The sequence below is a fragment of the Microcaecilia unicolor genome, chromosome 8, assembly GCF_901765095.1.
Source record: "Microcaecilia unicolor chromosome 8, aMicUni1.1, whole genome shotgun sequence".
Taxonomy (NCBI): domain Eukaryota; kingdom Metazoa; phylum Chordata; class Amphibia; order Gymnophiona; family Siphonopidae; genus Microcaecilia; species Microcaecilia unicolor.
Genome location: NC_044038.1, coordinates 246422354 through 246445515, shown reverse-complemented (window position 1 = coordinate 246445515; position 23162 = coordinate 246422354). Strand labels below are relative to the sequence as shown.

Here is a 23162-nt window from a genome sequence, read left to right as displayed (position 1 = left end):
GTAGATTTTCAGGGATTGTCAGATTTTCCTTTTTGAGTTGCACTCTGCATAGAACTTGCAAGATTTTGTGGAATATAAGAACATTTGGAAAGTAAAGTAAAGATATCTGGAGTGGAATGAACAGTATTATAGCTTTGATCTCCACCTTTGGTGGTTCATCACTAAAACGTTTTGACGTATTTCTGGGGATTGGTTTTGACACCTTGGTTTGTGGTGTCTCCTGAGCACTGGACTATTTTTTTAGTTCTGAATAGTCCTCATGTCATCTTTATGACCTCACTAAAATGTTTGCCTGCATCTAATAATATACAACTTGTATGACCTTCAGCACATTCAGTGGAACTTCTGATTAAATAGTTTCTTTCTTGTAGGATTTAAGAAAACCATTTGAGAAAGCATGGAAAGACTATGAAAATAAATTGTAAGTTTTATTATATTCTAGATTTTCTTTTATTGCAGTTGATAGAAAAAAAACATTTTCTGACTAAGGGGAGCCTTTTACTAAAGCTTAACGTTTGTTAACGGAATTAATGGACACTGAATGCTATATGCCCTATTTTATACCTATGGGCATAATGTCTGTTATTTATTTGTTACATTTGTATCCCACATGTTCCCACTATTTGCAGGCTCAATAGGTGTACTGTGAAGGCATTCACCTAGACCGGTAGAAACAAATACAAGGTGATACAGTGGTTGAATAATGGTACGTGTGTTTTAGGTACAATGGGATCGAGGGGAGGAAGGTTATATATTGTCCATTATGAACTTTGGTTTTATTGTGTTGCAGGATGTAGGTATTTATGTTGGCTCGATGGGGTATGCCTTTTTGAACAAGTTGGTTCCTAGTAATTTCCTGAAGTTTAGGTGGTCATAGGTTGTTTTCACAGCTATTGGCAATGCGTTCCATAGTTGTGTGCTTATATAGGAGAAGCTGGATGCATAGGTTGTTTTGTATTTAAGTCCTTTGCAGTTTGGGTAATGGAGGTTTAGGTATGTTCAAGATAATCTGGATATGTTTCTGATTGGTAGTTCTATGAGGTCCATCATGTATGCTGGGTCTTGGCTGTGGATAATTTTGTGGACCAGGGTGCAGATTTTTAAGGTAATACGTTCTTTGATTGGAAGCCAGTGTAGTTTTTCTCAGAGGGGTTTAGCACTTTCGAATTGCGGTTTACCAAATATCAGCCTGGCTGCTGTATTTTGAGCGGTCTGGAGTTTCTTTGTGAGTTGTTCTTTGCATCCCGCATAGATTCTGTTGCAGTAGTGTGCATGGCTTAGTACCATTGATTGTATTAAGTTGTGAAATGTTTCCCTCGGGAAGAAAGATTTTATGCGTTTAAGTTTCCACATTGAGTGGAACATTTTTTTTGTTGTGGAGTTCACTTGGCTCTCGAGTGTGAGGTTGCGGTCGATTGTAACGTCGTGTATTTTCAGACTGTTTGAGATGGGAAGGGAGTGTTCTAGGGTGATTAAGGTTGTGGGTTTGTACGTATTGTGTTGAGATGAGAGGATGAGGCAGTGTGTTTTTTCAGTGTTCAGTTTCAGTTGAAAGGAGTTTGCCCATGAATTCATGGTGTTCAGACCGAGTTTGATTTCGCTGGTGATTTCTGTTAGGTCATGTCTGAAGGGAATGTATATCGTCACATCGTCTGCATAGATGAACGGATTGAGGCCTTGCTTTGATAAGGACTTTGCCAGTGGGATCATCATTATGTTGAAAAGTATTGGTGATAGTGGTTATCCTTGGGGTACTCCACAATCTGCTTTCCAAGGTGGTGATATGTTTAAGTTTGATTTCACTTGGTATGTTCTGGTGGTTAGAAAGCCCTTGATCCAGTTGAGTATGTGTCCACCAGTCCCAAAGTAATCTCTTAGTAGTATATTATGGTTTACCATGTCGAATGCGCTCGACATATCGAATTGGAGGAGAAGTATGCTGTTGCCTGTGGCTATTTCCTGCTTGAATTTAGCCAGAAGAGTGACTAGTACAGTTTCGGTGCTATGGAGGGGGCGAAATCCCGATTGTGATTCATGTAATATTGAGAACTTGTCTATGTAGTCAGTAATCTGTTTGGTTACCATGCTCTCCGTCAGTTTGACTACTAGTGGGATAGATGCAACTGGGCGGTAGTTGGTGAGTTTGGTTGGGGTTTTTTTTCGTATCTTTTGGGATTGGGGTGAGTAGGATTTTGCCGTATTCCTCAGGGAAAAGACCTTGTTGGAGCATGTAGTTTAGGTGAGATGTGAGGTCTGTTATGAAGCGGTCAGGGGTGGATTTTAGTAGGTAGCTGGGGCAGATATCCAGTTTGCAGTGGGTGCTGGAGAACCTTTTGATCGCCTGGGTGACTGTTTCGATGGTGAGGAGCGTGAAGTTTGACCATGTTCGGTCAGCTGGATATTCTCCAGGGTTTGGATCCAAGCTATTGATGAAGTTCTCGGTATCAGTATTGTCCTGGGGTAGCGTTTTGTATAGGTTTGTAATTTTTTCATTGAAGTATTTAGGGAGATTGTCTGCATATGGAATGTCTGTATTGGTAGCAGTGACCGCTGTGGTGTCTAGTAGTTCACAAGTTGGTATAGTTTCTTCATGTCTTTGTAGTCAGGCCCTAATTTAGTTTTAAAGTATACTCTTTTGGTTTGTCTTATTGCGTATTTGTATTTTCTTTGTATCTGTTTCCATGCATTGAGCGTGTGTTCATCTTTTATTTTTTTCCATGCTCGTTTGAGTTTCCTGGATTGTGTTTTTAGTTTTTTCAGTTCGTCGTTGAACCATGGTATAGAGTTGTACCTGCGTGAGGTTCTTGTTTGTAAGGGCACTATTTTGTCTAGTATGCTTTTGCGTCTTTTATCCCATTCAGTGAGATAGTACGTGGAGGCCGTTTGAGCTGTCCAGTCGTTATTGTATATCTGTAGCCAGAATGTTTTTGGGTCTATTTGGCCTCTGGTGCTATAGGTTGTGCATTCTTGTGTGCGGTATGAGCCCTTCTTTCGCCATTTTAGTGATAGCTTTCGTTTGTAGTGATTGGACCATGGTGGTTCTGACCATTTAGCATCTCATATTATTAGGTTCTGGTCTGTTGGCAGTTTGTGTGAGATGAGGTCTAGTGTATGCCCTTTGGCGTGGGTTGCTTGCATTTGTGGCCATGTGAGGTTCCATGAATGGAGGAATTCCTTACATTCTCGTGCGTTGATGGAGTTTGGGTCTTCTAGATGAAGGTTGATGTCTCCTAGTATTAGTATGTTGGAGTTGGTCGCACATGTGTTTGAGATGAAGTCAGTGAAGATAGTCTGGTCTTCGTTCCAGTTTCCTGGTGGTCTATAAAACAGGACAGAGTTCAGATGATCAAGTAGGGTTTTGTTGTGGATTCTGATTGAGGCAATTTCAAGTTGGGGTGTTATGGACTCGGCAGTGGTTGCAATGGTAAACTGGGATTGATAGATTAGTGCTATGCCTCCGCTTCTCTTTTCCTTTCTGGTCCAATGAACGATTTTGTATCCTGGGGGGCATAGATCTAGAATTATGGGGTCCTTTTGATCATGGATCCAGGTTTCATTGATGAAGAGTAGATCAAGGTTTTCTGACGTGATCCAGTCTGTTACTAGTGTGGTTTTTTTTTTTTACTATGGATCTGGCGTTGATGTGGCCCATTTGAATTTTTTGGTATGGGTCAGCTATGTTTGGTGTTGTGGGGATTTTTGTTAGTTGTCGTTTCTTTGTTGTTGTGAGTTTATTGTGGGGGTTCTTTCCCTTCTGTTGGGGTTGTCCACATGTTGATGTTCTTCCTTTGTTTTGGTTATTAACGGGTTGATGAGGCGGGATGTGTCTGTTCAGTCTTTGGGGATAATGTAGTGTGGGGATGATGTTGTTTTCTGCGAGTGGGGTAGTTCGTGTTAGGTGGATCAATGATAATGAGTAGATTACTAGGAGTAGTTTGGAGGTATTCATTTTGGTGATAAATCAATTTGGGTTCATGATAGGCCGTGCTCTGTAGGGTGTGTGATAGGACTTGGATCTTCGGGGTTTTTTTTTTTTTTGTTAAATGAGTGTGGATGAATTATTCACTGTCAGTTGAATTAGCTGTGGAAGATGAATGTAGATGATGTAGATGATTTACTCGCAATCGGGTGAGTTTGCTGGGGAAGGAGTTGAGGAAGGAGGCAACCGTGCCGCACACTAAGCTTTAGTAAAAGGGCCCCTAAGTTTATAACAAGAATAGTAATTGAGGTGTTAGTCCACTTGGATATGTGAAAATAGGGGACACAAACAAGTGTTTGATACCTTTTTATTGGACTAATATATCTGTTACAGCAGGGCCGTGCCTAGGGTCTCCCCCCCCCCCCACCCCCCCCCCCCCCCCCCCGTGTGGCACAAGATGCAAAGGAAATAGGAGCTGAAAGATGGAGTGCATCTTTGTGGGATTGCTCAACAAATAGATCACAAATAATTTTTTATGATTTTTAACCATGAAAATGATCGCCCTGCCCTCCCATCCATGTCCCTCTCTGCCCTTCCATCCTCCACCCATAGCCAGCAATTATCCTCTCTCCCCTCCCCTCCATTTCCAGCAATTTCTCCTCTCCCTGGGCCCTGCCCTCCCATCCATGTCCATTCTTGTCCCTCTCTGCCCTTCCCTCCTCCATCCATAGCCAGCAATTCTTCTCTCTCCCCTCCCCTCCATTTCCAGCAATTTCTCCTCTCCCTGGGCCCTGCCCTCCCATCCATGTCCATCCTTGTCCCTCTCTGCCCTTCCCTCCTCCATCCATAGCCAGCAATTCTCCTGTCTCCCCTCCCCTCCATTTCCAGCAATTTGTCCTCTCCCTGGGCCCTGCCCTCCCATCCATGCCTCTCTGCCCTTCCCTTACCTCAGCTCCGCGCCCTGGGGCCTTTAAATCTTTTACCTCCGGTTGCAGCAGCATCAGTGAAAGCGCTGCCGACGTTTCCCTTCCCTTCGCGCTCGTTGGTTCTTAGAAGAAGGCGGGACACTGAGGGAACCAACGAGCGCGAAGGGAAGGGAGACGGCAGTGCTTTCACTGACGCTGCTGCGACCGTCGGAGCCTCGGAGGTAAAAGGTTTAAAGGCCTCGGTGGCGCGGAGCGAGGGTAAGCAGCGAGGGTAAGCACCACGGTGGCGCCCTCCAGAGGTCGGCGCCCCCCTGTGGTGCTTACCCCGCTTACCGTATTGGCACGGCCCTGTGTTACAGACTATTGAGAGGTTATCTGTGGTGGTAGGAGGGTGCAGGGGAATGTTCCTTTTCTGCTTCAGAGAGTGACAAGGAAATTATGATTATCCTGTGACCTACTATATGATGCCTCAACCTTAGAAACTATCCAACTCTGGTCATCAGGGTAAGCAACATTTTATATGAATTTCTCTGTAGACAGTCGCAGCCTACTCAGTTACTGCAGATGTTCAGTTGCTCCTCGCATTGCACTGAGCAAGGTTTAGTAGTGTTTCCAAGTTCTATAAATATTAACCTCTCAGGTACCCCTCTTGGAAGCTTGTCGGAGATATACTAAGATAACACAATAAAAAGGTATCGCCTACAAGTTCTTGTTGACCTTTATTTCCACATACCAAGGACATAGAAACAAACTTGATGGATGTTTTCTTATCTTTATTTGAGCACAAAAATTGAGAAGGAGAAGCGTGAACTTGCCAAACAATATGGCATGGTGCGGACTGAGGTGATGGGAGGGGAGATAGCAGAGGAAATGGAGAAGGAACGTAGGATGTTCCAACTACAGATGTGTGAGGTAAGAGATACATTATATTCTTTATTAAAATGTTTTTGAGACGAGAGTAACATAGTAATGATATCAGATGAAAACCAAATTGTCCTAGCTAGGATGCTTCTGCTTCTCGGTAGAAGATGTCAGAATTTGTACTGCATCTTGAGCAATAGAAACACAAACTAATTTTAATGATGTTTTTCTGTCAGTATTCTACAATGTGCTGATCGTTTTGTTTGCTATAGTTGCAAAAACCTTACAATGTCATAGCTGAGCCAAGTATAAGCTGACGTTAAGGGGCAAATTCAAGTTAAAAAAAAGCAGTCCTCTAGTCTATTGGTTCCCTTCCCTATTTCTGTGAGTTCCAGCTTAATTGGAATAAATCTTAGGCTCAACACCATAAGCTTTTATTTTCAACTCTCCATGGCTTTCCCCCTGTTTGTATATTCTTCACCCATCTCAAGCCTGCCATAAGAACATAAAACATGCTGGTTCAGAGAAATATTCTGTTGAGCGCAGCATTCTGTGTTTTTCAGCAGTAGTGTGGTGCATTTAGGAGGTTTCTTCACCGTTACTCCATTCAAGTGATGGCTGTTTGTAGCTCAAGCATTTTGCTAAACAGCAATTTTTGATGTGCTAAGGTCTTTCTCCACCTTTTGAATAGCTGGCTAAGACTACAAATGTACTCGATCTACAGCCCCTCCCTACCTCTCTACCCTCATCTCCCCTTACATTCCTACCCGTAACCTCCGTTCTCAAGATAAATCCTTCCTGTTGGTATCCTTCTCCACCACCGCCAACTCCAGGCTCCGCCCTTTCTGCCTCACCTCACCCTATGCCTGGAACAAACTCCCTGAGCCCATATGCCAGGCCCCCTCCCTGCCCATCTTAAAAGCCCACCTCTTCAATGTCGCCTTCGGCACCTAACCACCATACCTCTATTCAGGAAATCTGGACTGCCCCTACTTGACATTTCGCCCATTAGATTGTAAGCTCCTTGGAGCAGGGACTGTCCTTTTTCTTAATCTGTATAGCGCTGCGTAACCCTAGTAGCGCTCTAGAAATGTTAAGAAGTAGTAGTAGTAGTAGACTTGGGTTTAGTCTCTTATTGGGCAAAGTGAAACTGTGTAGCATTTTTAGAGAAATTTTTGATAGTGAGTTTCTTATGTGAATTTCTGGCTGGTGTGTTCTTTTGTTGACTTAACTTGCCCTTGTTTCTTTCCAGTATCTAATCAAAGTGAATGAGATTAAGACAAAGAAGGGAGTGGACCTGCTTCAAAACCTCATCAAACATTACCATTCACAGTGCAAGTAAGACCTTTACTATAATCTATTCTTCTATCAATTGAAATAGGGACAGTGCAATAAACTTTCCATACTTCATGGCCCTTCCCCTCCCCTTTATGCCACTACTCTACACTCATCTCCAGTATTTCTTATTGGTACCTTTGCAATGCCACACTGAATGTTGGCACCACAAAAGAATTAAAGGAAAAGGGGGCTTGTCATCCATTCAGAATGCAAATGGTTGAATGATTTGACTCTCCTACCATGGTGTCTTATTAATATTTTACATATTGGTCTGACGATTGTTTCTCACGTTTTCAGTTTTTTTCAGGAATGTGTGTGCACTACAGAAAAGCTTCGGCAGTATATAGAAAATCTTACTTCAGAACTCCAGATTGTGAGTAATTCTTATTTTGATAGTTACTGCAGTGCCAATGAAGATGCACACTCGTGGAGGAGTGGCCTAGTGGTTAGGGTGGTGGACTTTGGTCCTGAGGAACTGAGTTCGATTCCCACTTCAGGCACAGGCAGCTCCTTGTGACTCTGGGCAAGTCACTTAACCCTCCATTGCCCCATGTAAGCCGCATTGAGCCTGCCATGAGTGGGAAAGCACGGGGTACAAATGTAACTAAAATAAATATATTATGCTATTATTATAATACCAGTAACTATAGGGATTGCATTGCAACACAGACAGTTGTAAGTAGCATCGCATAGTATGCCATACTGCGTACTGTGGTTTGAATATTTTTTATTGCTGTAATTGTCTATTGCCTATGTTAAACTTATTCTCCAAGGACAAGTAGGATATGATCTTCCCCTATCTGGGTGATACTATCTGTGCTGGTTTCTAGAATGCAGTTGATAGTTCTGACCGCACATGCCCAAGTGCTTTCCCACCAGCAGTGGCGTGGGACCAGTAATTGTCTTCTATCCGTGGGGCTGAGAGGACATTTTTTGCTGCATTCGCCTCAGCTTGGTGCTTTCCTTGCAGCCTTCCCTCCTTTTCAATTTCTGCTGTGAGTCGCACAGGATCGTTTTTTCCTCTAGTTCTTTCCATTTTATTACTTTTAGTAGTTTTTGGCAATTCTTTCTTCATTTTTTTTTTATGGCTCGTGGCTAGAACTTTATTTATTTAAAAACAAAACAAACACATCATTAAGTCATTTGATTGGCTTAGACTTTTTCCCTCAATGTCACAGAGAACTCCCAGTGGTTTTAAGAAGTGTTCCAGGTGTGGCAAGGGCATATCTGTGACTGACCCTCACAGTTGGTGCTTGTCGTGTCTGGGACCCAGCCACAAAGACTCTAACCGTAAGCTTTATTCTGAAATGCAGAGAAGAACCCAAAAGAGTCGTGAGGTTCTGCGAGAGAGACTTTTTCCTGCATCTAAGTCTGGTCCATTGGCATCAGTCTCAATAGATTCTGGAGCTGCGTTAGAAGCTGGGGACGCTCTGGCACCAAAAAGGTTTGCGCCTGCCTTAATGTCGGGTTTTGCTAGCGTCCCGTGGGCTGAGCATCCTCGGACCAAACACCAAGGACATGTAAGGATTTGAGCAGAGGCAAAGAAGCATTGACATCAGGCGTTCTTGAAGCACTGTGCCAGGAGCATCAGGGCACCAGAGTTGCTGTTCCCCGAGAAGCGTCAGCTCTGTGAGAGGACCGCTCCCTCTCTGTTGAGACAGTGCTGCAGCGACAGCCTCCTTAGAGCCGGACCAGCCTTCCAATCTGGCCCCCACATCTTCTCCGGCTTTAACCACACTGGCGCCAGCTGCTTCTGAAGAGTGGCTCCGGGCCTTACCACAGGAGGAGCTGGAGTACATCTTGTCGGTGTGGCACCGTTGGCGCTGGTGCCTTTCATGGTGCCGTCCCAGTGGATCCTGGAGGTTCATGGCTGGTCATCTATGCTGGTGCCTTGTCATGCGTTGGAGCCAGTGCTCGTGTCACAACCTACTCAGGAAAACAGTAACTATTGCCCAATTGCAAAGCTTTCCTTTATGGCCAAATAGCTGAAAAAATAGTCTGTTCATAATTTCAAGACTTCCTTGATAAAACATTTGCTCTTCATCCAAATCAAACAGGTTTCCCTCCATCACACAGTACTGAAACTTCTCTTCTTAGACATATTTACATATATGTGGTATCATCTTGATCAGTCTACCTCAGTTCCTTTACTTTCCCTTGATCTGATTTCAGCCTTTAATCTTATTGACCACACTATCCTTCTCCTGAGGCTACAACAACTAGGTCTTAGACATTGCGCTCCAATGGTTCACTTGCTACCTCTCAGATCATTCTTATATGGTGCAGACAAATAACTTAACATCTAAACCATTCTCACTTCCATCAGGTGTGCCATAGGGATCAGTATTTTTCTTTCACCTTACCTAACACTTTTTCAATGATTATTAAAATTTACTCCATATGTCTGTGCAGATGATATACAAATTCTCTGCACACTTGACCAAACTAATTCTAATTTCATTAATGAAATTAATACTCGACTAACTAAAGCAACTAGATGGCTTACCGACAATAAACTCATACTAAATCCAGAAAAATCTAAGCTTCTCCTTTTCACAAATCAACCCAGTTCCTCATTAGCTAGTCCAGTTCAGTTACACTCCATTTCAGTCCCCTTAGTTCAGAAGGTCAGAATACTTGGAGTCATCATTGACGCAGCCTTATCATGTGTTCCCCAAATCAACAGTGGTTAAACGTTCTTATTTCAAACTTCACACTATCGGTTCCATCAAATCTCTTCTACATCTGCCATCTGTTAACATTTTGGTCCACTCGCTGGTAATTAATCAACTGGACTATTTCAATTCTGTGTACAAAGGACTTCATGTTCGAGACCTCCGTACAAAACACTGCCATTAAACTTACTACCGGCCATAGAAAATTTGATCATGTCACCCCGCTTTTGGAAGCTTCTGATTGGCTCCCACTGACCCACCATATCACCTTTAAATTATTACTTCTGGTCTGCAAGGCTCTCTCCTTAGGTGAGCCTGCCTACTTATCCTGCTTTCTTACTCCCTATTGGCCCTCATGTTTTCTTTAATCAGCTCAGCAAAACCAGCTTGTAGTCCCATCCATCCAAGAAATCCACTACGACACCACAAGCCAGTCTATTTTTTCAGTTCAAGGCCCTGAGCTTTGGAACAGATTACTGGTACATCTTCATCTTTCATCTTCCCTATCCAAATTTAAAACAGACTTAAAAAACATCTTATTCCACAATGCTTATGATTAATACAGATTACACACTTTTTCCAGGCAGTGTCCTGGAAAACATCAAATCCCCCTCCTTCTGTACTTTCCCTTCCCAGCTTTAATATCATTATAGTAACATAGTAACATAGTAAATGACGGCAGAAAAAGACCTGCATGATCCATCCAGTCTGCCCTACAAGATAAACTCATATGTGCTACTTTTTGTGTATACCTTACCTTGATTTGTACCTGTCCTTTTCAGGGCACAGACCGTGTAAGTCTGCCCAGCACTATCCCCACCTCCCGCCACCGGCTCTGCCACCCAATCTCGGCTAAGCTCCTTAGGATCCATTCCTTCTGAACAGGATTCCTTTATGTTTATCCCACGCGTGTTTGAATTCTGTTACCGTTTTCATTTCCACCACTTCCCGCGGGAGGGCATTCCAAGCATCCACTACTCTCTCCGTGAAAAAATACTTCCTGACATTTTTCTTGAGTCTGCCCCCCTTCAATCTCATTTCATGTCCTCTCGTTCTACCGCCTTCGCACCTCCGGAAAAGGTTCGTTTGCGGATTAATACTTTTCAAATATTTGAACGTCTGTATCATATCACCCCTCTTTCTCCTTTCTTTATCATTGTATTTCTCCCCCTTGCCCTCACAGTTTGTTGTCAATGCACTCCCTTCCCTACATTATTTGATTTGATTTTAAGCCACTCAGATAATTTTTGATTGGTAGGGTATTAGCCCCCTAATAAACTTGAAACTTGAGGAAAAAAAACCTACTTCCTCTTTTGAAAAGTTTTGAAAACATTTCTTTTTAAGAAATTTTTCTGAAAATTGTCTGTAGATTACTTTGTATGTAGTGATGATATTAAATTGTTTTATACATTTCATAACATTTGTTAGCTCACGGGGTTTGCCTGCTTCTTTTTATTCTGTTATCCGCATTGAACTGAACTTGTGAAATACAAGCAGCACTGTAATGTAATGTAATAGAAACAATATTCAGTTGCAATCCAGTTACGTTAATCCGTTTATGTAGGACTGCATAAATAGCTGGTCTGACTTAAATGGAGAACTTATTCATTTGTTTAGGATGAAATTTTGAATGGTTCTTCTTCAACGGATAACATGTCACAAACATAAGTTATCCTGTTTAGGTAGATTCTACCACGCTGAATATCAACTTCATATCTAATTACATATTTCTACAGGACCATTCTAGGAGGCTTGGTGATGGCAAGAATTATGATTGTTTTTAATTATCAATCTCAAGAGTGGCATAGGGGCCTGAAAGTTAATTGGAGGGATGGGGGACATAGAGGTGAGGGTTCTTCAAGGGACCATACCACCTTGCATTGGTTTTGCTTGGAGGATAAAGGCTGCAGCAGGAAGCAGAGGGCTGCTCTCTAATGAGTGAGATCTGGGACACTGGCAATGCCTTTCTGTGCCCTGCTATCATGTCCCAAATCATAAGGTCAGTGCCACTTCTCCCACCACTCCCTCTCACTTTCCAAGTGAACCTATGTCTAAGCCACTGTTGCAAAAAGCTGGGGTTTGCAGAGTTTAATAGAGGCTGCCCTAGACTGTAGTCATCATCCTGACATGCTGGATAACACAGAGCTGGCAAGTTACCTATTCCAGGAGGAAGGCTTTTTGGCTGGTCCTAGATGTCTGCCAACCTCATCCTGGTGCATTATGGGACATGCAGCACTGATTTCAACAGATAGAATCATGGACTACAAATACTACATTGCTTTGGGATGTAAGTTTAAAACCAGGACTGGCCAAAAAGTTTCCCTCCTGGAATGGGGTAACTTGGCAGCTGTGATAACATGAATACAGCTGTATCCTAACATGGGCTGTAAAGCTCCGCCAAGGAATGAGTGGGATGAGAAGAGGAGGAAATTAGAAAAAATTACACTCCCAGTAAGAGCTTTAATGACCTGCATTCTTATGCTAAATATTTCAGATCAAGGGCAGGCAGGAGGAGGAGAAGAAGCAGCTGTGTACCCTTCGAGATCTACTGAAACCATCCTTGCAGTTGGAACCCAAAGAGGTAGGAGGCTGTTCCCTTTTCTCAGCTAAGGAAAGGTGGCAAGCAGGATGGAGATGAACAACTAACTACAGCTGCAAACAAACATACCGGTTAGATATAGAGTGGGTTGTTTTTTTGATGATCTTAAATTTGTTATGGAGAAAGCATGAGAAGAGCACAGTTACTTCTTATCTGTAGCTTGCTTCTGAAAGTTAGCTGGCTGTTGCTGTGCCTGCTGATCTGGGGAGGGAAGGGTCTTGCTTTCAAGTGGGTGATCCTTTAGTCTCATCTACCCAAGATGGTAGAATACAAAGGAGGAAGATCATAAAAACTTTACACTGTAGGGAGAGAGATTGTGAAAGTGGGACACAGTGGCGTTCCTAGGGGGGCTGGCACCCGGGGCGGATCGCCGATGCGCCCCCCCCCCCCCCCCCACCGGGTGCACACGGCCGGGGGGGGGGGGGGGGGGGTGCCGCGCGCGCCTGTCCTCCGTTGTTCCATGCTTCTTCTCTGCCCCGGAACAGGAAGTAACCTGTTCCGGGGCAGAGAAGAAGCATGGAACAACGGAGGACAGGCGCGCGCGGCACCTCCCCCCCCCCCCCCCCCCGGCGGCGTGCACCCGGGGCGGACCGCACCCACCGCCCCCCCCCCCTAGGAACGCCACTGGTGGGACATATCCTTGCATTGTGGGCAGCCTTGTCAGACTGGAGGGGGCCAATCGGAATTGTCAGAAAATTCTGAAACAATCACAAACTTACATATTTTATGTGAACTGGGAATTAATTTCTAACAAAATATAAACATAGAAAATGACTTAGTAATATTTCTGTTTCTGCTAAATGTTGGTGCTGCCCAGCACATATCTACTCTAGCAAGAGATTCATGTGCTGAATGTCGGTGTCATGCAGGGTGAGGAAACATAAACTGGCTGATAATTCAGCCTGAGGCGGTTACCATTTTTTTAAAACGCTGACAGTTGCAGGCACTGAATATCAGGCTAATTTTGGTGGGACTGGCATTCTGGGTCCCAGCCAATATTCAGTCAAGGCCCACATAAGACAATTTCCGGCGGAGGGAAGGGGGACTTCATCGGTGGTGGGGGGTGGGATGGGGATTGCGAGGACTTAAAAAAAAAAACCCAAAGATTCATGCAGGTCAAGGCCGATATTTGGTACCGGTTTAGTGCTGCCGGATATTGGTGATTGGGAAGCTGAAAACGATGTAAGTGAGAAGAAGCCCCCCCCCCCCCCCCCCAGTCTACTTAAATTGCTTTGAATGTCAAGCAGATACTGTCAGGGCTTCAGTGTGCATGGTCCCTCTTTATTTTCAATATTTTAATATTGTTGCCTCTGCAGTGGTAAAATTTTAGGTAACTCTTCTGTAGAAAATGAAATATACAACCTCTTTAAGGAAAATTAAAGATAGTCTGATTGCAGCCATATATATATTTTTTTTTTCTATTGTAACATGTCTAATATTTTTCTTACTCGCTTTTTTCTTGGCTTCCAAAAGTCCAGAAGAGTAAGTATGTGCTGTGTGTGTTTTCCTTTCTGGCAAAGTAAATGCATACCTTGTATAATTACTGTAATAAATAACCTCATAGAATTAGGTCTGTAACCTATGGTCCCCAGATGTCAAATGTGCAGTTTGGCTTTCATCTGGTTCTGGATTCCTTTCTTTAGCCCCGGGTTCACTTCTCAGCGGCAGTGGGTTTTTATCACAATAAAACAACACATGGGTGTGACTTGGAAAAAGGTATTCTATATAGAAATAGGCTGGGGACCATAGCTGACAGGATCGTTGTGTCTGGGCGAATGCAGTGTAGTCAGTGGTGTATGTGAGAAGGGGCCATGAGAAACTGTGTGATGCATTGGGAGATGAATGACTGGCTTCCAGGACAGTTTGAAACTGTCGGTGATGAGAGAGGCTAGTTCAGATGTAACCTTGAGGTGGATGGGCACAGGTTGTCATCGGTGAGTGGTGGTGTGGAGAAAAGACCCTAACTGCTGGCTAGGGACATTCAATGGCTGCCTTATTCCTTGGCCCATATATCTTGTGATAAGGATGTGGCCTGTTGGCCCTCATCGCCGGCGTTCTGGTGGTTCATAGCCTACAACTTCCACCACTAACATCCAGACTGAGACAGTGCAGCAGCACAGACAATGACCCATAGCAGGTCACTCCTCACAGACTCACTTGACATACACACACTGGCACAGACACAGTCTGCACATAGGGCTAGGGAGTAAGAGGTGGCTGTGCAGATGCAAAGAGTGGAACTTGGTTGGGACAGGGTTGAATTAGCTCTCCAGTCAGCACCAGTGCATGCAGTCACAAAGACATTCTGCAGCGGCACCTATATTCCCTTTATAGCAAGCATAAGTCCCAAGATTTTTCTTGCATTCCCTGCATGTCAACGTGCTACCCTGCATTGGTTCCTCTTTATTCTACTTTTTCTAACATTTAGAGGATGGATACCCAAAACTGAATCCTGCATCCCAAATATGGGATCATATTCTTATTCCTTGTTCTGCCCTTTGTTTAGTGCATGCCAGCAAGGGCTTTTTCCTTTAGAAAAAATATTTCTTCACTCAGTGTGTAATTAAACTCTAGAATTCATTGCCAGAGAATATGGTAAAAGGAGTTATCTTAGCATGGTTTAAAAAAGGGTTGGAAAGTCCATAAGCCATTATTAAGATGGACTTGGGAAAGTCCACTGCTTATTTCTAAGATAAGCTGCACAAATTCTGTTTTACTCTTTTGGGATCTTTCCAGGTTCTTGTGACCTGGATTGGCCACTGTTGGAAACAGAATACTGGGCTTGATGGACCTTCGGTCTGTCACAGAATGGCAACGCTTATGTTCTTATGTAATTGCCCTGTTCAAGCATACTTCATATATCTATTTTTGTACCTTAAAGGGGACAGGTTTTTTTCCCCAGCCACCCGGTTGATTTTACTCACCACCCAGGTAATTTAGTGGAAAAATTTTCTTCCCCGCTCCTACTCCAAGGAGTAGCCTAGTAGTAACTTCAGCAGACTTTGATCTTGGGGAACTAGGTTTGATTCCCACTGCAGCTCCTAGTGACTCTGGGCAAGTCACTTAACCCTCCATTATCCCAGGAACAAAATAAGTACCTATATACAATATCTAAACCTCTTTGATTGTAACCACAGAAAGGCAGTATATCAAGTCCCATCTCCTCTCTCTTTTCCTTTCCACCCAGCTGGCAGAAATTTCTAGAGATAACAATTAACATTTTCACTTGTGTGTATGGTCTTTTGCCCCAAATCAGCTGTCTGTAGAAATGACAAGTGCTTAGTGCATGCATACTTTGTAGGCAGTTTTCAAAAGAAAATACTCAGTAGATAACTTCATAAAGCATTTTCAACATGTTTATTTATGGTTTTTAAGCATAGAAAATAACTTACAAAATTGCACTTATGAATATGCATACATAAGTATGCATCCTGACAAGATTGTGCGTACTTATTCCCAACACCATGCACAAGCATGTACGAGCCATAGTTTGGGTAGAACTGAAGCAGATTTGTGATGTGTGCTAGTAACTTATAAAATTTGTAAGTTCGTATGTAGAGTACATACACAAATTTACACTTTTCTTTGGAGCAGAGATAAATTTGTATGAGAGAATTTGTGCTCTACTGAGCTAGTTCTGGGACCTATTTTCAAAGTCACGCTGGTGTCTTGTTGCCTTTATAAAATAGAGGACCTCAGGACCACTATCAAAATAATAACCCAGAGTGAAGAATTAAGACTTTCACAAAAAGATATTCTGATTCTTCCAAACACTGCTCAAATAAATTAAGAAAAATTGTTAAGGGACCTCAAAAATTGGAAGTTTACATTTCATTTTATTATGTGTCAAAAAACTCATGTTCCCTTCCTGAATCCTTCAACATACCATTGTGTCACCTTGTTAAATTGAAAACCAGAATGTTTGCCTGTAGTGAGTGTTTCTTCGTGGAAAGCAGGAAAAAAATCAGCCATATATTAGTGACCTTATCTGATGATGCCAAACCCTAGACCAACTCCATTACAGTCTAGAAAACTCTTCCCCCCCCCCCCCCCCCCCCCTGCCACTGATTGCCTATTTTCAAGTTTCTCTCTGACAGTGCCGTACCGAGAGCAGCTTTTTCCTGAAAGGGAAGGCTGGCAGGTTTGTGAGATTGATTTATCCTGCTGTCTGTGGAGAAATCTTGTTACAGGCAACTCCAGTTTCTTCATGATCCATCAAGATTCATCAGCCTCACACTGATGACAGTAAAGCTTAGGCTTAACAGTATGGATACATTACACCTCAGATGACGCTTGCTAACAACAAAAAGAATTTTATCTGTCCAAAGTAAAATAAATCTTAAAGAAAAGCTAGGATGATATTCATAACATTGAGCCTGCAAAGAGGTGGGATAATGTGGGATACAAATACAATAAATAAATAACTTGCAAATGCCAGTGTATTTTATTGAATCAGAAAGATTGCATTTCATTCGGTAGCCGTAACAGCAACATAAAACATCTGTGTAAAGTCCCAAGGCATAGCAGAAAACAAGCACATAGAGTACTGCCACTGTACATTCTCCAGATAGCAGATAATGCGGAATGTCCCAAGTACCAAGTCTCTCCGCCATCTTTAATACACATGTTTTGGGACTGTGAGCAAATCTGGCTCTTATGGTAGAGTTGGCTGAACTATTTTTATACAGTCCTGGGCAAGAGAATACCTTTGCATGCAAACATTCAGTTGTTCTCCAGTTTCGTGTCATCAGGATTGAGAAAAGGAACAAATTCTTTATTACAAAAAGCTTTTCTCCAAGTTGGAAATGTGTTCTGGTGTGCTGGAGACAACAACATGTCCCCTCAATGGCTGCACAGAGAAATGAACTTTATCATCCGATGAAGTCGAAATGGTTGTAATCAAAAAAAGGGTGCTCCTAGAGCTTGATGGCAGTTTCAGCAAATCCAGTCGCCTATATGGGACAGGTTTCCACACAGGGGCCAACGCTACCTATTAAATGGAGTATTGGAGGGGGGGAGTGCAGGATGTATGGGTTTATGTATGGGATTATAATTTTTGATTCTGGTGACAGAGTAGAAGGAATCATCTGTGTGGTTCAGATCTTATGCTACTGTTGCCTCGACTGTTTTATGGCTTGGGGAGTTGGTAGTTTACAGCTCGTAAGCTGGCTCTAGCACAAGCCTGGAACAAACCCTCCTTGTCTCCTATAACTGGAATATTGCAAAAAATTAATTTTATTTTTCAGATGTCAAAATTGAAGGCAAAGAGACATTGGAATACTATGTTCAAGTCTCTTCTCTTTTGGCCGTACATGATGTTGGTATCTTGATATCTGGGCAACGCTGCATGCTAGGGATATAGGGTGGGTGGATGGATGGATGGGGGTTTGGGGTTGGGAAGGGTTTTTGAAGTGGATAATGTCTTGATGTTATATTGTTTGTTGTTTTTGTAAATAAATCTAAATAATTTTTAAAATGCTCTAGTTTTGAAGAAACTATTTAAGTTAGTAGACTGTCTTTGTCATAGAAGAGAGTTAATCTCTGTTTGCTCTAAGGAGAGCAATCTTCTACCAGCTAGTGAATTGGCAAGATGTTTTAGAAAAAAAATTATAGCACCGACAGAAAAAGTTTACTTGTTTAGTTAGTTGTGTAGTGGTGGAGTAATAGTATGGCAGGTTGGAGAGAGTACAAGAAACAGACTCTTTAACCAGAGCTACCCGAAAGATCGGAGGAGATGGGGGAGGGTTGAATTCAAGGGATGGTCATCTAGTTCATATGAAGGGTTAGCCATTGTTCACGGTTTTCAGTATTGGTTGTTGTGGTTTGCAATTGGTTTATTGAGAATGTTTAAATCTTAAAGTGGTATTTGCACTCACGGGGGGGGGGGGGGGGAGTAATAAAGAAAGTCGGGAATAACTGTTGATATAAATGATCTGGCTTAAATGAGTATTGTATTCTAGTAGTACACTGTATATATACTATGACAGTGTTCAAGTTGCAATGTCTTAATAAAAAACTGTTGAAACATTTTAAAAAAAAAGTTTACTTGTTTAAATACACCAGGCCAGAAAAACTGGACCAGGATCTGTACCTGGGTTTTCTCCCCCCAAGTGGCGACCTAGTAGGTGATTATAGGCTAGCTGCATGATCTGCCTGTGATAAGAGTGCAGAACTAACAACTGCTCTACTTCCTCTCCCTCCAGGGCTTCCTTGGTCACCTTATACAATAGATCATTCTTTACTATGAAATAGGGGGAAGCTGTCTTAGAGGGGTCCTGATTTCCCATAGTGTTTCCATCTACCATTGTAACTTTGGCCTGGGCCTCTCTAAAGGATTCGTCCTCTGCCTGAGCTGTCTTAAAATCTCCTGGGGTCCCTTCCCCACTCCATCCTGGGTCTTCACCAACTGCCACGCCTAAGTTCAGGATGCAACCCAATTTTTCCACCTGCCTCTATTGACAGTAGCTTTATATAAAAGCTGGGGTCCTCCAAAAGGAAAATCCTGGGGAAAGACTTCTCCTCCTTCTTTGGGCCAGTGATTAGCTGAGTACAGACTGTTCTAAATTTTGGGAAATCCCAACTCAAGACAACTAGTAGCAAGACCACACTTCCATCCGAGCTGGAGGGATATCTGAGCCGTAGGATACTGTCTCTGGTCCCCATGCACACATGATAATGTCACAGTCCTCTCTTAGTTCATATGCGGTCGGGTAACTGTTTCTCTCCAAACGAGGGTCTTGATGCTTCCGGATTCTATCAGCCTCTGATAGGGGTTCCCCATTCAGTTGAACTTCCATTACACTGTTCCTTCTCTTGAGTAAAGCCCTCCACAAAGTGCAAGAGTGTGGAGTGACCATGTTCACATCCATGGCCTCTTTGTCTACCTCTCAGCAATCTAGCTTTGTGGACTCCGCCTCTCTTCCCACAGGACCAGGAGCAAAAGACTGAATGCCTCTGTAGTTCAATAAGCAGGCCTCAGGCTGTCAAGACCTAAACACAGTCTGTGACTGGTAGGGTGGTCCCACCCCAAACACAGCCTGTGAGTAGGGTTACCATACGTCCGGATTTCCCCGGACATGTCCTCTTTTTGAGGGCATGTCCGGGGCGTCCGGCGGATTTTGCCCCCGCCCACGTTTGTCCGGATTTCTGGACAAACGTGGGCGCGGGTGCGGGCAGGCGCGTGCGTGCGGTGGGCGTGTGGGCGGGCGAACGGCGCCGTGGGTCTGGTGACCTGGTCTCCCGTCCCCTCCCCTCCCCTTCCTTACCATGTTCCCTGGTGGTCTAGTGACGTCTTCGGGGCAGGAAAGAGCCCCCTCTTTCCTGCCCGGAGCGCTGCCTCCCCTGTCTATCATCCTTCTCGGTCTGGCTGGGGATTCAAAATGGCCGCCGAGAGTTGAACTCTCGCGAGGCCGCTTCAACTCTCGGTGGCCATTTTGAATCCCCAGCCATACCGAGGAGGATGCAGCAGGCAAGGGCAGGCAGCGCTCCGGGCAGGAAAGAGGGGGCTCTTTCCTGCCCCGAAGAGAAGACGCTACTAGACCACCAGGGCTAGACAGTAAGTGAGGGGGGGGGTATGTGATGGGGGGGAGGGGACTATGTGACGGGGGGGGGAATAGGGGCGGAACCCGGACCTGAAGGGGGCGTGGCAGGGGTGGGGCATGAGGCGTGGCGGGGGCGGGGTAGGGGGCGTGACATGTGTCCTCTTTTTCAGAGGACACAAAATGGTAACCCTACCTGTGAGTCTTTCTTCGTTCTTCTCCGAGTACTAGGGTCTGGCTCCAGCCAGATCTCAGAACAAGGCTTGTCAGTCTCAAACAAGAAGTAAAAGCGACTTAACTCAGCCAGGTCACAATTCTGGTGTACACAGGGGCTTCAATTCCTTCTTCTCTCTCTGGGCCTCCTTAACCTCAGTAAGACTCCGTCTTATATACTTCCTGATTTAGGCTCCACTCCTCCTCCCGGGTGGGACTAGTGCTCTTAAGGTGGCTCAGGCTGTCTAAGGGACTGTTCTTAAGGGTAAGGACAGAGTTCTATAAATCTCATCCCAGATCTGTATGTTGATCATTGAAGCAGACATCTTAGACTAGGGGAAATGTGAAAGGACAGTTGGTGGCAGGAGAGCTGACAAATGCCCAGAGAAAAGTTCTAGGAAAAGCAGGAGAGGGGTTTGGTGCCATCAGATGATATCACCAGTGTGTGGCTGATGCATTCCACTTGTCATGGAGAATGTGTGCTACTGTGTGAATATATTGTGGGGGGGTGGGGGGGGGGGTTCTGTTTTCTCTTTCTTTTCTTACAACTTCAGTATGATTTTCTTTAATATATTTGAGAAGTGTTTGGAAGGATCACAGTGTAAATCCTGACGCCTAAATTAAGTGCGGACTGGGTGGATTCTATAACAACGTCCATAAATTTTAGAAACGCCCTTGACTCGTTCATTCCACACCTGTGGTCACACCCCCTTTTCAACTATGCAGCTTAGAATTTATGCGCATCACGTTGCAGAATATACTTACAGTTATGCGTGTAAATTCTAATTAATGCCAATTAGTGTCAGTAATTGTTTGTTGTGGCAATTATCAGAACTAATTGACTTGTTAACTAATCAAATTGCGTGCTCAAATCCAGAATATGACCGGATTTCTGCACACAATTTAGGTCGCCCTGTATAGAATCTGGGAGATTATGTGCACATAGGCACTTGACACCATGGTCACCTTAACATTTCCTGTATTTACATTATTCTGTACTTGTTTATCTAAAGTATGAATAATTTATATGATTACAGTATGTGACTTATGATACTCTAGAACCAAGACTACCGCTACCTGGACAAAATAGCTACCATGCACTAAAACATACATAAATGTGTTTACTTTTACCTTTCTTTCTTTGTTAAAGTTTTTTTTCAAACAAATTTTTTGTATAAGAGTACCCTCAGTAAATTCCACTGTTTACAGGCAATTAGGTATCTATTGCCCAGTGGCATAGCACTTCTTTCATCGGGCTACTACTACTACTTATCATTTCTATAGCGCTACTAGACATACGCAGCGCTGTACACTGGACATAAAGAGAGTCCCTGCTCGGCAGAGCTTACAATCTAATTAGGACAGAAAACAGGACAAATAAGAGATAAGGAAATTACTAAGGTGGGAATGATAAAACATGGGTACTGATCATACGATCACACCCAAGTCCTACTCCTCTTTTGTGCAAAAAAGGTCTTCACTCCTAAACTGAGATTTTGCAGCCCAAATGCATGACCCTGCATTTTTTAGTATTAAATTTAAGCTGCCAAATTTCAGACCATTCCTGTAGCTTCGCTAAGTTCTTGCTCAAGTTATCCACACCATCAGGGGTGTCTAACCTATTGTAGATTTTGGTTTCATCCACAGAGGCAAACCTTACCAGACAGCCCTTTAGTAATATCGCTTACAAAAATGTTAAAAAGAACCGGCCCAAGAACCGAACCTTGTGGCACATCGCTGGCAACATTCTTTTCCTCAGAATGAGCTCCATTTACCACTGCCCTCTGTCGCCTTCCTCTCAACCAATTCCTAACTACTCTTTTTTTGTGTGCCTGCTATATGTCATATAGTGATATAACTACAAACTTTTAAATGGATTGAACTAGCCTGATTGATCAAACGATCGTAAAACTAAACTTATCTTTATCGTTTTGTGGGCGTTCTCACTGAGTCCTAGCTTCGCTGACTCAGGAACAGGAACGACTGTAAATCTACTGCCTTTCAGGCTTTCAGGGGATGGCAGTTGGGGATTTACTGTTAAAAAAGAAAGAAAGGTAAAAGTAAACACATTTTATGTATGTTTTAGTAGATGCCAGCTATTTATTCCAGGTAGCGGTAGTCTTGGTTCTAGAGTATCATATTTGGTTTTCTACCAAAGAGTGGGGGGGGGGGGGGATTTTTTCTTGTGTATATACAGTATGTGACTAGCATGTGTAGCATTTAAGGGGGATGTTATCAACATGGGCAACAATTAAGACAGATTATTTTACTGTTAACGCAGGTTATTAGTAACTAGGTCTCATGCATAAAATGGGACCTGTGCTAAAATAGCATGTTAGTGGTAAAATAACCCTTCTTAATTGTAGCCCACATTGATAACTTCCCTCCAAATAATGCATTCCCAGTGTGGATAATTAACATGTGTATAATGTAATATATTTTTTCCCTGTGCCAGGATTCTGTTAGTAAACAGTTGGTATATAGTATGCATCAGCTTCAAGGCAACACCCAGTATGGGACAGAGAAATCAGGATATCTCTTGAAGAAAAGCGATGGGTAAGTATTCTGTGATGAGAAAGCAGCACTTGAACCATTTTCTTGCTGAGCTAAATAAAACATTTTCCTTGAAACTTGTACATTCATGAGGAGGCATGACCTATGCAAGTGCCATCTCTGTTTTAATGAATTAGGCGCCAGATATAATCTGTGGATAAAAGAAGGGCTAAAATGCTCACCACCCTTGCAAAACTTTGGTTATGCAATTTTGAAATAGTATATAACTTTCTCATGGATTTAATTTACATAATATAAAAGGTAGTTCTGTATAGTACATGCAAACAGATGCTGATTACATGTGTAATTTATTAGAATAGTGGCACCTGTATAAATACCAACATTTTGCCTAAATGCTATTCTTTATCATCTCTCCAGATCATTCCCAACAAGGGAATATATGGTCTCCTACCAGCACAGGGGGAGACTGAGAACTACTGAGTGATTTCAGCTTATAAGTGTCACGAAACGCCTAGCACCTATCTGGGGTTACCCTATGGCCACCTGAAGGGTCTGCCCAGCACTGCCCAGACTTGCTTG

General features: G+C 43.2%; 1 protein-coding gene across 1 annotated transcript in view; it reads left to right on the top strand.

Annotated features, from left to right (window-relative positions):
• LOC115475658 (arf-GAP with SH3 domain, ANK repeat and PH domain-containing protein 1-like) overlaps nt 1-23162 on the top strand; it is a 153422-nt gene that overhangs the window by 63781 nt on the left and 66479 nt on the right. The window contains exons 5-10 of the mRNA XM_030211569.1: nt 372-421; nt 5628-5757; nt 6959-7044; nt 7342-7417; nt 12214-12300; nt 22525-22625. Coding sequence (XP_030067429.1) covers nt 372-421; nt 5628-5757; nt 6959-7044; nt 7342-7417; nt 12214-12300; nt 22525-22625 — 530 coding nt within the window. The remainder of the gene's footprint in view (nt 1-371; nt 422-5627; nt 5758-6958; nt 7045-7341; nt 7418-12213; nt 12301-22524; nt 22626-23162) is intronic.